We start from the raw sequence: 12,703 nt of genomic DNA on the forward strand, positions 1-12,703 counted from the left end.
CTGACTATACAATCTATATATATCGAGATAGTACAACGCGGGCGGAGATAATGAATGTTTCTTTTTGGGGTAAGAGAATAAATGATTATGTTGTCTTTTAAGTTTCAAGAAATCTATACATCAAACTAAACTTTTATATCTCAGAATAAAAATAATGACAAATATCAAAAACCGTCCAAAGTAAAGTACACACTTTCGGCTCCCAATATTATATGATGGATTCGACTACAAGGACAATGACTTGGTCAATTTCATTCACAACGACCATTGTTTGTATGTATAAGCCGCTGGCACCGTGAAAACTTATTGTCGGAGCCGCCGAGAATCGTCGGAGATACTACATGGTTTGACAATCGTTGGGAAATATCTTGTTTAAAAATAAAAATTTAATTATTTATAAGTTCCTAGCAAAGAATGTGATGGTTTAGTGGCAGACAAGAATCAATATATATATATATATATATATATATGGTTAGCGTAAGTCATGTTTTTATTATCGATTACATATTTTCTCCAACAACAAAAAAAATTATCAATTTGACATAAACCATTACCATCTTTCAACACAAAGACAACGCAAGGGCAAGAGTCTGCCAAACAATTCTTCATACTTCAAAAGTCTTAAAGACATTTATTGCGCAAATTAAAAGTCTTAAGATATCTAAGTTTTTTCTTTTTTTTTGCTTTCATTGAGCAGTCTAATTTTTAATGAAGACAGATTATTATAATTTTCTTTAATATCTAAGAACAGTTTTGTGAAACATCATCATCATTATCATATTAGGAAAAACACATGGTTTGGATTTTATTGTAATTTTCATATAGGAATGCAATAAGAACAAAACTGACCATAGTCTGGTCTAGAGTCTATGCCCAACTTTACAACTTTTACAAGAAAAGCAGAAAACTAATTGTAATTGTTCTAGACTTTTCCATGGTACTTGAAATTCAGCTTGTAGTCTTGTTGCAGAGTTGCTAGAGAGTTTCTACAAGGACCTTCTGCAGAATAACAAAGAAAGACGAGAGACAAACAAATTATGTCCCAAACCGATTCCAGCATGCATTATTAGAACATTAATGATGTGACAAGTAAAAAAAAAGAAAAGGTCTGTACCGCCAAATACTGTATGGAGATATTGAAGATCGTTAGGTGAGCAAGAGTCTATAAGAGCACACACACCAGGTCTTAAAGCTTCATCTACCTCCCTGCAAAAGTTGTAAAATCAATTAACTCTTATCTACTTACGCTGGTGGCATCCTTAAACTTGAGGACAAACACCATTAAGCCATTTCTGGAGTATATGTAAGAAGAGAGAGAAAGGGAGAAGACTGTTACCTTTTGAGACCCGTCTTAAGAGGTCCATAACCGGAAGAAACCCATATGTAACTTGACAAGAACTTGAAACAATGCTGTCCAAAGACCTCCTTCTGTTGTCTTAGCTGCATTCCAGTTGGTTTTAGAGCAAAAATGAGACACAGTTGTAGAAACAAAAGTTCTAAACTAAGTTGACACCTTAAGAGTCCACAAGATTGTTGAAAACTGATATAGGTTTTACATTCTCAAACCCAAAAGGAAGAAATGGTAGATGCAGTGACGTACCTCTTCATAGATCCTCCGGAGGAAACAAGCACATCTAATTCCCTCTTCCACTTCCCATGAATCATAATTGCCCAATTTATATCCTGCCGACTCCAAACAATAAAGAAGCGCAGAGACAGATTCTTGGAGGGTAGCAATGGACCCCTCAGTTTCACTAGATGTTGATATTCACAGCACGAAATCAGATCAGTTCTAAGATAGTGAAGTTTAACAGGACTCTGTGAGTAAGCAAAATAAAAATCTACTTACCTCTTATGATGCTTAACAGCTGTATATAATAGTCGGCAGCATGCAGCATACAGGCTCATCGAGAATTTCTGGTCTACTTGAAGATCTTTTGAGCTTCCTAACAGATCGTGTTGCTCATCATCCTGACGTAACAAATTTCCATCTAGAACCGAGAATCCCACCCTTGGTATTATCTGAAGGTAATCTCGAAAAATTGCTCCGGGAATATGTATGGATTGGCTTATGTGTGATGAATCCATCTGAAACAAAGCGTGTTTCCCTGCTATTCTTGTCAAGACTTCAACACACATGAGAATTACTGACCCAGCATCCGGAGCATTGGCACCTTCGTTGCCAACAACTGCATTTGTGAAGAAAATAAATGGACTCTGCATGTGAGCCATGATACCGAACACTGCAGATATTAAGCCTTGGATGTGCCTTTTAACCACATTCAAACGTTTGCGACCTACAAAACATAACAGACAATATTGATACCTTAAGCAAAAATAACAAAATTTGGATTCACAATGTGTCTGAATCATACTACACATCATCCAACGGCAAGAAATGGCAGCAAGATTCGTTTCATTACTGTAAATTCACTATTACAACTATTAATATCAAGATTACTTAGATTGCTTTCGGAAAACATTTTTTTACCTGTGGCATGTTCCAGAATTAGGTCCAGACAGTCAAGACCAGCAGCAGCGGTTTCAGAGATTCTGCCCCCATCTCTGTTTCCAGTCTTTATGCAATAGATAGCTGGGCACTCTTCCCATACTCCAACTAGTGATCTTTCTATAGCCTGTACTCCAGAAAATAAGTGTAACTCTGAGGAACTATGTATAAAAACTATAAATGACATCCTGAGCCTCTGCTTTAATTCATCCAACCAGTGCAATCCGTGAGACTGATTTTTTGCTAATAACAGTTGCTTCGCATGGATTGCATTAGTACCAAATCCTGTCTCGTGAGATTCCAAGGTGGCCTCTTTTCCTTGTAGTGATATGCATTTCCCAATCACCTTCAGGTGCAACTCAATCAACTTTGAATACAGATCTTGGTATAATGAAGGGTTAGATAAGCAGAATTGGCTCCCTAATTCTTCAAGAACTTTCACTGCACCATCCAACCAAATAAATGAGAATTCAACCGGTACCTCGCTCATGTCTGCGAATTCAGACAGTAGATCATTTGAAATGCCCGTGAGAACAGAGACAAATGTAGGTGAGAAGGTAATGCCATCAATCTGCAGATTTAGCCTTAGGATAGCAGCAGAAGCAATTAACAGATGCCTGAGTGCCAACACTTTTTCCGAAGTATCACCCTTTATCATGCTCTCAATAATTTTCTTTTTCACATCAGTAGTCTCTACTACGTCACCATACATACCAATTGAACCCTCGGTCCCATCAAACAATATGGTCCAGTTAATCTTTGTTTGGATTTCCCGCAGCCAATCACCACTTAAAAACAGACACTGTGCAAATACCTCAATAAAATTGCTAAGCACATATACAATGCGGGAAAGCTTCGAGAACTGTTCTGATTTCCATTTCAGTTTTGTGTTTTGATGATTCTTATGCATATCTCTGTGACCCACTGCAGATGCTAATCCCCACAACAATCCACTAAAACAAGAAATTATAGGTGTTAACTTGTTCAGTATCAGCGTCTCACATTCAAAGGCTGTTTTCTCATCCCTAGAGGTAACCCTCAAAGCATTTAGTAAAGTTTCTGCCTGTTCTGTCAAACTCTCAAATATAAGGTCCCCTTGTCCAGCTCCGTCCGAAAGTTCTGATGAAATGAGTTGTTTATCAGACAATGGTAGTGCCTTGCTGAACTGATATTTACTTACGGTTAGAAACATATATGATGTGTGATCCATCAAAGAAAAGAGAGCGTCCCTTGCTTTTCCTGTAAATTCATTCCTAAATCTCACTTGACAAGTAACCACAGCTTGTGCTGATTTGAAAAGCCAAGAAGCCAACAACGAACTATTTGATAAAGGTAACTTGGAAGCTCCTAGCACCTTGTCGCAAGAAACCATAACAATACTTTTCAAAGTTTTTCTGCAAGTGATGAACAGACTGAAAAGGTTTTGCATATCACCCGGAGACAGCTTGTTCAAACATCTCAACATGCTAAAAACTATAAACCTACAAGAAATATTGACAGAAGTAAAAGTTGTTAAAATCTTTGCCAAAGAAATTTAAGATAACCAACACGCCTTACTACAGTAAAGGTACAGAAAATAGCATATGCTATATACTAATAGTTACCTCTCGAGGTCGAGAACATAACTTGCATGAAGTTGGAATGATTTCTTATTCATATACTCCTTGGGCATCCCACGTAAAAGATTTAGCAAATTTTGACAAGCTGTGAACTTCGGATTGTCCACCTGTGACACATGTGCTTCTAGAAAGGCTTCTGATTGAAGCTTTCCCGGTAAATTGGCAATTGCCATTTCAAGCAAGATCAACGCCTCCGACCAATCTGACGGTGAATCAAAGTTAACTTCTTCCGTAAAATCCATGAAAAAACTTTCTGCTGTCATTTTTAGTACGTGAGAGAAACTCGGCGCCAGATATCTGCGAACAAACTAATCAAAAAACTCAAATAAATTTCTGGATATAAGCTCTTAAAGATCCGAAATAAAAAATTGAAAAGGATAATTTTGCACCAAAGAAAGATGACTTACTTCATGCTCATAAAGTACTGAATCAAAAAGAAGTCTTAACGAGAACTGTTCCAACCGTATTTTCTTCTTTTGAGTGCCGTTGTCTACATTATTCTCCCAGTCAGGAGTAGACATACCCACTCCGTTCAATATTGACGGAACAGAACTACCTATTAGCTGAGACAGAAAATTCTTCAATTTCTTTTTTCCTGCATGGGGGCACCAAAGATCAATATGCTGGCTAAGAATCCACAAACGCAAAGCAGGCAAACACTTTCGGTTGATGCCAGAAAACCTGAGAATCCACTGGTCAGTGTCTTCTATCATTTCTAAAGTTCCAACATCAGCAAATCCTGATATGATGTTGTTACCTAAAAGGAAATCAGTAAGCTCTTCTCCTTCACGCTTAAGAACTGATACATGCTTGAGCATTGTACCATGTATCTGTGACACATAATCAAGTGATTTGATGTGCCTGTTCAAATCAACAAGTCTCTGAAGAGTGACTCTATACAATAAATATATCAGCAAACAGCAATCTGCACTGTCACCCTTCAGGTAAATAGCTGAAATGTGTTTAATGATGTCGACAATGGAAGCTGAAGGTTGAGAGATCAATGAAAAATAGCCCTCATAATTCCAGCTTTTCTCTTTTATCCAATCACTTCCGCAACGAGCTGCAACAGAGTCGCCCTTAATACCAGCCATATCTTTTTGTTTTTTGGGAGGCATAAGACTAGTCACCTGCCTATATAAGCTTCTGGAAGACATGTAAATACGCAAGACAAAAACAATAAACAAGCGCACAGACTTTCTGTAGGTCGCTCTCTTCCTTTTAGCCATTATAATGTCCAAACGCATTTCCGTGACAGCAGAAAAGAAATTTTCAATGCAATCTGAGTCTGAAGAAACCAGATGAGTTAAGGATGGACTGATGAGGTCCAGCAGATCTTTCATGGACTGGCCAACAAGGATACTATTACCTGTTGTAATAGTTAGTGAGTCGAGAATAAGTGAATATATATCAGACAAAGATCCGGCCAAGAATGCTGCCACTGGTCCATCTTGTGCTCCAGCAGTTGTTGAGCAACAAACTTTTTTTACCCACATCATGGTTTCTGATATATCTGTTGCCAAGCTCGTGATACAACCACTTGCTTGGCCTTCTGGTATCACTTTGATAGCTCTATGTATAACATGTCTTAAATCTTGAGATGACAAGAGCTTTTCCACTGATTTTTCACTTCTTTCTAAAGGGAACACAGTTGTTAGAGGAAGATCTCCAGCGTCAATCATCTCATCATTATCACCATCAGCAGGTGTTACAACAGGTATCACAAGCCTTACAGCTTTGCACAGGGAAACTACAGCAACACTTACCTACATCATCAGGGAAAAATTAGCATTCTTCAGAAGGAAAATAACAACATGACAACCACTCAAAGAATAAATTTTTGACAAACCTGGCGGAGGTCACTATATAGATTTATCAGCTGACATCCAAGACCAAGTAACAATGACGTCAACGGGCAGTCGTCTTCTGAATTCTCTGGTGACAAACTACTAAACTCCAGGAAAGAGAGAATGATTAGCCACAAAGTAACTAAATCACTCTCAATGACTTCGTATTCAATTTGTAACAGGTAGCCTATTGCAGTTACTAGCTCCTTGGCTAACAAAACATGCATCTCTGACGCATCATTATATGGATAATGAATTTTTAACTGAGAAGCAACTGAAACTATTGTTTCGAAGATCTTCTTGAAAAAAACAGAGCAAGCTCCTCCAGATGCATCCTCTGTCTTCACATATATTCGCTCATGAGCAAAGTGGAACAGCAAACTATTAGCTGTTTTAATAACACAACACAAATCAGCCAACAGAGGAGCCATTTCAGAGAAAGATTGTTTATATTCATCGACCTTGAGTAATATAGGTCCCATAAGATGCAGGAAGAAATCAAAAAGTGATTTCCGTGTCTCCAGGCGGAGGGCACTTGTGCAATGACTTTTTGCAGAAGACTCATTATCATTTCTAGCTGTGTCTTGCAGCTTCCATGGCCTTTCTGCTTGCCCGGAAGTTGAGGCCGTTGACGTCATGCCTTCCTGCAACTGATTTGAATCTCCTTGTTGTTTTATCACTCTGTTAATAAACAACCTAAATAATGACCCCATACAGTTCAGCTCCAACTCCTCCTTCATAAATAACATGTTCTCGTACTTAATAAAGAAATGCCGATGATAGCTTTGCACCATATTTTCCGCTCCGCCCAGGCCTAAGAACCCATCAATATGAGCTGAATGGAACAAAGCCAGAGATAATATTTCTTGAATCAACTTCAGCAACGTTCTTTCCATATCCGCGTGCTTGTCCTCGCTGAGGTTTAATAGACCCAACACATCCAAGAATGGCTCAAAAAGCTTGTCCAGAAAATCACGAAACCCGTTCTTCCCGTTCTTCTTAGTAGTTGGATGGGTCATCAAGAACTTAGAGAATGGCTCAAGAACCAAGCAAGAGAACTGAAGAATATACCTATCACCAAGACTATCCTTCATATTCTCTGCAAGAACTTTATGCGTGAGCATCAGAACTGGTTCAACAGTTGGAATCCACAAGTCTAAATTGTCGCTGGACATGCTACTTTTAGATGAAAACAACAAGCCTAGACAATCAACCACAGAGCTGTAAACTTTAAAACCATCACCATTACGGAAACCGACCTCCGAATACAAAGACCTGTTCAGTGCAGCTAAAACATTTTCCGTGAAAAACCTAATAGCGTTTAAAAGATTTCTTGGCAAACTAAAAGAGACGCCCAAGATTGATGACTGCTTCAAGCAGAAGCTGAAGATCTCCCAACACCTGAAGTCCAAAGCTGGTTGAGAATCAAACTCACCCGTCAGGGAATGATTCTTTTCTTTAGAAATCAACAGTGACATGATCCAGTCGATGAGAAACACAATCGGCCGCGATATATTAACCGCTTGACACTCTTCACCCTCGTCAGTCCCATCTTCTCCTCCATAACCTTTAACAAAACTGTAAGCCAATCCCACCTTCCTGCAAATCATCATATTCCTTTAGAACCACAAAACATATCCAGCTAAAAATTTCACAAATGTTAAGCAGAGTACTAAAAAAAATTGGTACTTTTTTGCAAATGTTATCCAAAGTCACAAACTTTAACGAAATATAAAGTATACAACTTACTCTTGCTCGCTCAATTCTTTGCTCTGCAACGAAAGTATAAGCTTAAGGTTCTTCCATTGACGCTCTTCAGCAATAACCTCCGTAACCGTTTCCGTTTGGTCACACGGTTTGGTTTCTACTACTACCTCAATCGGAGAACCATCAACTTGATGGGTTTTACTTTTAGGGTTCTTCTTCGTCTTCTTCGAGGGTTTAGATTGCTTCGGACTCGTACCTTTCCTTTTCATCTTCCAAGGTCCGTCTAGTGAATTGGGTTAGAGGAGAAGAAGAAGAGTGATTTGATTATATAAGGCGGCAATTAAAAGGAGAGTGTATGAGAGACACCTTAAACCCTACCGGTGACCGACAAACAAATCGACGGCGACGGATACTAAAACCCTCGGAAGTTCCAACCTTTGATTGTTTATTTTTTCGCCCTACCTTCCAAAATATTTGTCGTTCGGTTCGGTTAGTTCGGTTATTTAGATTTTTGGCCAAATTAAACCGAAATTACTAAGAAATTTGGATAATATCGGTTTGTTCTGTGAATTTTGGTTAATTCGGTTTTGTATTTCTAAATTGATATAACCAAAGATTTTCTGTTTTAAAAAGTAACCAAAGATTGCAAGTGGGGTGTGGTTTCTTTTTGAAAGTAAGGAAAACTAAAAAATTGTCTTTTCAATAGTCAACTCTAAAGTCATCATAACTAAAAAGACTTTTAACAATGATAAAATTGTGATCAACTTGAATCTAATTTTAGTAGGGTGTTTAGAGAATTAAAATTGCGAGACTTTTCGTAAGAAACACTTAATAGACTTAATTATTGCAATGAACCTCTATAAAAGGAAAATGTGTGTTATCATCCATCTACAAATTATTAAATTGGTTGAGTGTTAAAACTGGAGAATGGTTAATCATATCATCGTTTAGGGCCACTCACATGTTATCTCTTTTCTATCATTGATGTTTCTATCACTGTAATATCATATGGTCCATCTCTAAATATAAAGAACTACAGTTACATCATCACTGAGACAAATCGATAATGAAAAGTCGTCTATCAAAGTTTATGGTTACAACAAGTTGACAAAAAAAGAAGGGGCAAATGGCCAACTCATTCAAAACAGAACTGTTTTTATTATTTTACCGAACCTAAATCAGGGGATGTTATATTTAATTTGCATATAGTAGAATAAACATATTGTATGTTGAGTATACGGTATAACCTTCTTAATACGGCATTTTTTGTAACCCTTTATGATAATTTACCAATTAGCTAACTCAATATGTCATTTTCTTTTCTATTCTTAAATGATTATGATATATATATATACATATATAGCTTACTTACTTTTTTGCAAAATAAACTTCTATATACATTGTACATACACTTACACTACAATTAATATTGAGAGATATAGATGAATGAATGTATGGTTAGGTTTCATTTGCATTTGGTGGAATCTGGCATACCTTAACCAAACTTTTTGCATGGGCTTGTTTAGTTTGAGAGATTTTGTCTTGGCACTTTTTTAGTCAAGAGAAGAATTTGTAGTTACATATTTGAGTTTCATAACGTACTGCTTATTTATTTTGTAATTTTAAATATTTATATTTTTTGTTCTTCTGAATTTGTGTTTAATATTTATTGGCATAAAATACATATTACTTATTGTTACAAACAATTTAATTCAAACCTAAATATTTTAGAATAATTTACATATTCTCCTCCATTTCTTAGAAGTTAATCATTGCCGATGTATATGTTTGAAACATATATTACGTGCACGTATTTATTATAAATCATTTGTAAAAGGCCACTTTAGTTTTCCTTTTTTTTTTTTGAACAAAGGCCACTTTAGTTTTCCTTTTTTTTTTTGAACAAAGGCCACTTTAGTTTTCTAAACGTTGAAATTCCAATTGATAATATATATATTTTTTAAAAAAAATTGGACGTTTCGATTCAGTGGCTGGTCAAATTGTTTAGATCTACCGTCTAGGATAGTCCTACTATTGTACGTAGTAAGCTTTTTGAAGGTTCTCTCGTATACAAATTGAGACGTATGTCGTAATGCAGTTTGTTCCAGATCAGAGATTGCGTATTGAAAAAACATTTTAAAATCTATTTACTTTTTTTCTTTACTATTATGTAAAGCTTTCTGAAACTATCGTATTCTTTGTATAAATTTGTTCTTAAAAATACATTCGATATAATAATCAATATTTTGACTGGAGGCTTAAATTTACATGTATAGTAAATCAGATAGATTGATTATCATTTCTAAAAGAATTAGATCAATCTTAATTCATGCAAAGAAAACGAAAATAAATAATCAACACGTCCACACCTCATATAGATAATGATAATTAAAAGGAAGCGATCTTAATTCATGCAAAGAAAAAATATATAAATTTCCAAGTCTCCCTTAATTCACTCAGCCTCGTGCTATATATAGTGGCATAGTTTCTTAATTATCGAAGCAATCCATTTAAGTAAGTAACTAACCATCTAGAGTTGCAAATCTCGTCCATATATATAGCCAACCTTTTTCTTTCTCTCTCATCAAGCTAGCTTTCTCCCTCCTTATTTTTCGTATAATCCGATTTGCCTAAAAATGGTCGAGGGAGAGTCCAAGGCATTATGGTTTATTGTGGCCACCGTGTTAGCAGCCGCAGTGGTCACACCAGCGGCGCATGGACAGCAAGCGCCGTGTTACTTCGTGTTTGGAGACTCTGTCTTCGACAACGGTAACAACAATGCCTTGAACACCTTGGCAAAGGTCAACTATTTACCTTATGGTATAGATTTTCCCCAAGGTCCAACCGGTCGGTTTAGCAACGGTCGGAATATTCCAGACGTTATCGGTTAGTTTTCATACCGGCTTTCTTGATTTTAGTTAGATAAAATTCCATTTTTTGCTTACATTATTCGATTAGCAACTAACTACTATGTCATCATATAGCAGATCATACATGACAAGGTTCCTTTAGAAAAGAAAAAAATCCATAAATTATAAAGATATTTGTTAGTATTATTAAATTGTATATATGAACTTATACATGAACTTATTTTATTCTTTGACCAGCAAAATGGAAAACTTTTCTGATTCAAGATATGTTTTTAGTCTTTATTGTTAAAACATATTTTTTTATTAAACTTTAAATACTTAAATCTAAATAAATACAACATTTTATGTTTTATTTTCTAAAATTATCACCAAAATCCTAAACATTTAAACATATATACCACAAAATTTGAAGGATTCCAAAAATTTCAGTCAGACTTTATAATTTTTCCAGAAAGACAAAAAAAAAGTATTATATTTGGTACAAAAATTTATTGTTGTAATATTCAGCAGTATTTAAAAAAAAAGTTACGATAAAATGATTAAAGGAATCAAAGCTATCAGATTAATAATTTGATATACAAGCGTTCTGTTTTTAGTGTTAACAAAGTTGGACTATTTTTATTCTAGCTGAGCTAGTGGGTTTCAATGATTACATTCCACCGTTCGCCGGAGCATCACAGGCACAAGCTAACGTCGGACTCAACTATGCTTCCGGTGCCGGCGGAATCCGCGACGACACCAGCGAAAATATGGTAACAAGTAACAACCCCACCCAAAATGATAAATATATACTACTTAATATGTCCCATGCATATCTAATAGAACTAAATCTTGAAAATACTAATAGGGTGAGCGAATCAGTTTGAGACAGCAAGTAGAGAACCACCAGTCGGCGATCATAAAAGCGCTGGTGCGACGGAGTCGTTTAGAGCAATGCCTATACACAATCAGCATCGGAAGCAACGATTACCTAAACAACTACTTCTTGTCGCCTCCTACAGTTGCTCGTCGTCTATATAATCCTGACCAGTTCGCTCGATCTCTCATACGCCGCTACCGTATCTATTTGCTGGTAAGTATATGTGTATAGTATGACGAGACGAAACAAACAACCCTAAATATTATCATCTGTTACATAATGTTTAGATCACTATATATAACTGTGGCATGCATATGTTTATATGCATGTGTAGCAATTGTACGCATTAGGAGCGAAGAATGTAGCTTTGTTCAGTATCGGTAAGATAGGATGTACGCCACGGGTTGTTGCTACCCTCGGTGGCGGCATTGGCTGCGCAGAAGAAGTGAACCAAGCAGCAAGTATCTTCAACACTTACCTCAAGGCCCTAGTCACAGAATTCAACAACAAATCTGGAGCTAAGTTCACTTATGTTGATACCTTCTCTGGAAATGCTGAAGATTTCGCTGCTCTAGGTAATTCTATACTTAGAAGAAAACGTAACGCGTTTGTTTTTTTATTTAAGACTAATTTGATCAAAAGAAGCAGTAATCATTCATTTGAAAAATTGTTAGGGATTACGGTTGGCGATAGGAGTTGCTGTACGGTTGATCCGGGGGAAGAACTTTGTGCGGCGAACAAACCGGTTTGTCCCGACCGAAACACATACATATTCTGGGATAATGTGCATACCACGGAAATCATTAATGTAGTGGTGGCTAACGCAGCGTATAACGGAACCATAGCTACTCCGTACACCATATCCCAGCTTGTGAATTGAAAAATTAGGGCTTTATAGATCCATTGTAAAACATGGCATAGGCCCTTTACTGTAAACCTGGTCTAGATGGAAACAATCTATCGTAAACACAATAAATATCATATAGACTGAATAATGAATAAAAAGGTTTGTAATAGTTGACCCGAAAAGCAAAAAAAAAAAAAAAGGATTGCAACATTACTAGTTACATACCTCACAATTTAATTTTTTGAAGCTTGATGCAAGTTTTTAAAGACATACACAATAACACAACTAGTGTTTTGCAAGTTTTTTTTTTTTTTTTTGGACAAAACTAGTAGTGTTTTGCAAGTTAAAACCTGCAAAATCTCACGATTTAGATTATGACGAGTGGTCCCTTTAGAATATAGAATTACATTTTGGTGAATTGTTGTTAGTGGCCTAATTATAAGTA

The 12,703-nt window shown here is 36.4% G+C and overlaps 2 protein-coding genes across 2 annotated transcripts; one reads left to right on the plus strand and one right to left on the minus strand.

Moving 5' to 3' along the window:
• Positions 1-751: 751 nt before the first annotated feature.
• LOC104717185 (uncharacterized) lies at positions 752-8,152 on the minus strand. Its single transcript, XM_087470352.1, has 10 exons — positions 7,725-8,152; positions 5,978-7,574; positions 4,536-5,894; positions 4,114-4,436; positions 2,492-3,990; positions 1,850-2,297; positions 1,601-1,754; positions 1,337-1,440; positions 1,115-1,206; positions 752-999 (listed from the first exon to the last, which is right to left on the minus strand). The coding sequence occupies exons 1-10, from the start codon at positions 7,949-7,951 to the stop codon at positions 923-925; spliced, it is 5,880 nt and encodes a 1,959-aa protein (XP_087326478.1). The 5' UTR covers positions 7,952-8,152; the 3' UTR covers positions 752-922.
• A 1,936-nt stretch (positions 8,153-10,088) lies between these two features.
• LOC104717186 (GDSL esterase/lipase At4g30140-like) lies at positions 10,089-12,468 on the plus strand. Its single transcript, XM_010434723.2, has 5 exons — positions 10,089-10,568; positions 11,180-11,304; positions 11,400-11,624; positions 11,746-11,986; positions 12,086-12,468. Exons 1-5 carry the CDS (start codon positions 10,319-10,321, stop codon positions 12,289-12,291), a joined length of 1,047 nt encoding a protein of 348 aa, XP_010433025.1. The 5' UTR covers positions 10,089-10,318; the 3' UTR covers positions 12,292-12,468.
• The last annotated feature ends 235 nt before the right edge of the window (positions 12,469-12,703 follow it).

The sequence above is a fragment of the Camelina sativa genome, chromosome 10 (genome assembly GCF_030686135.1).
Source record: "Camelina sativa cultivar CO46 ecotype springtype chromosome 10, ASM3068613v1".
NCBI lineage: Eukaryota > Viridiplantae > Streptophyta > Magnoliopsida > Brassicales > Brassicaceae > Camelina > Camelina sativa.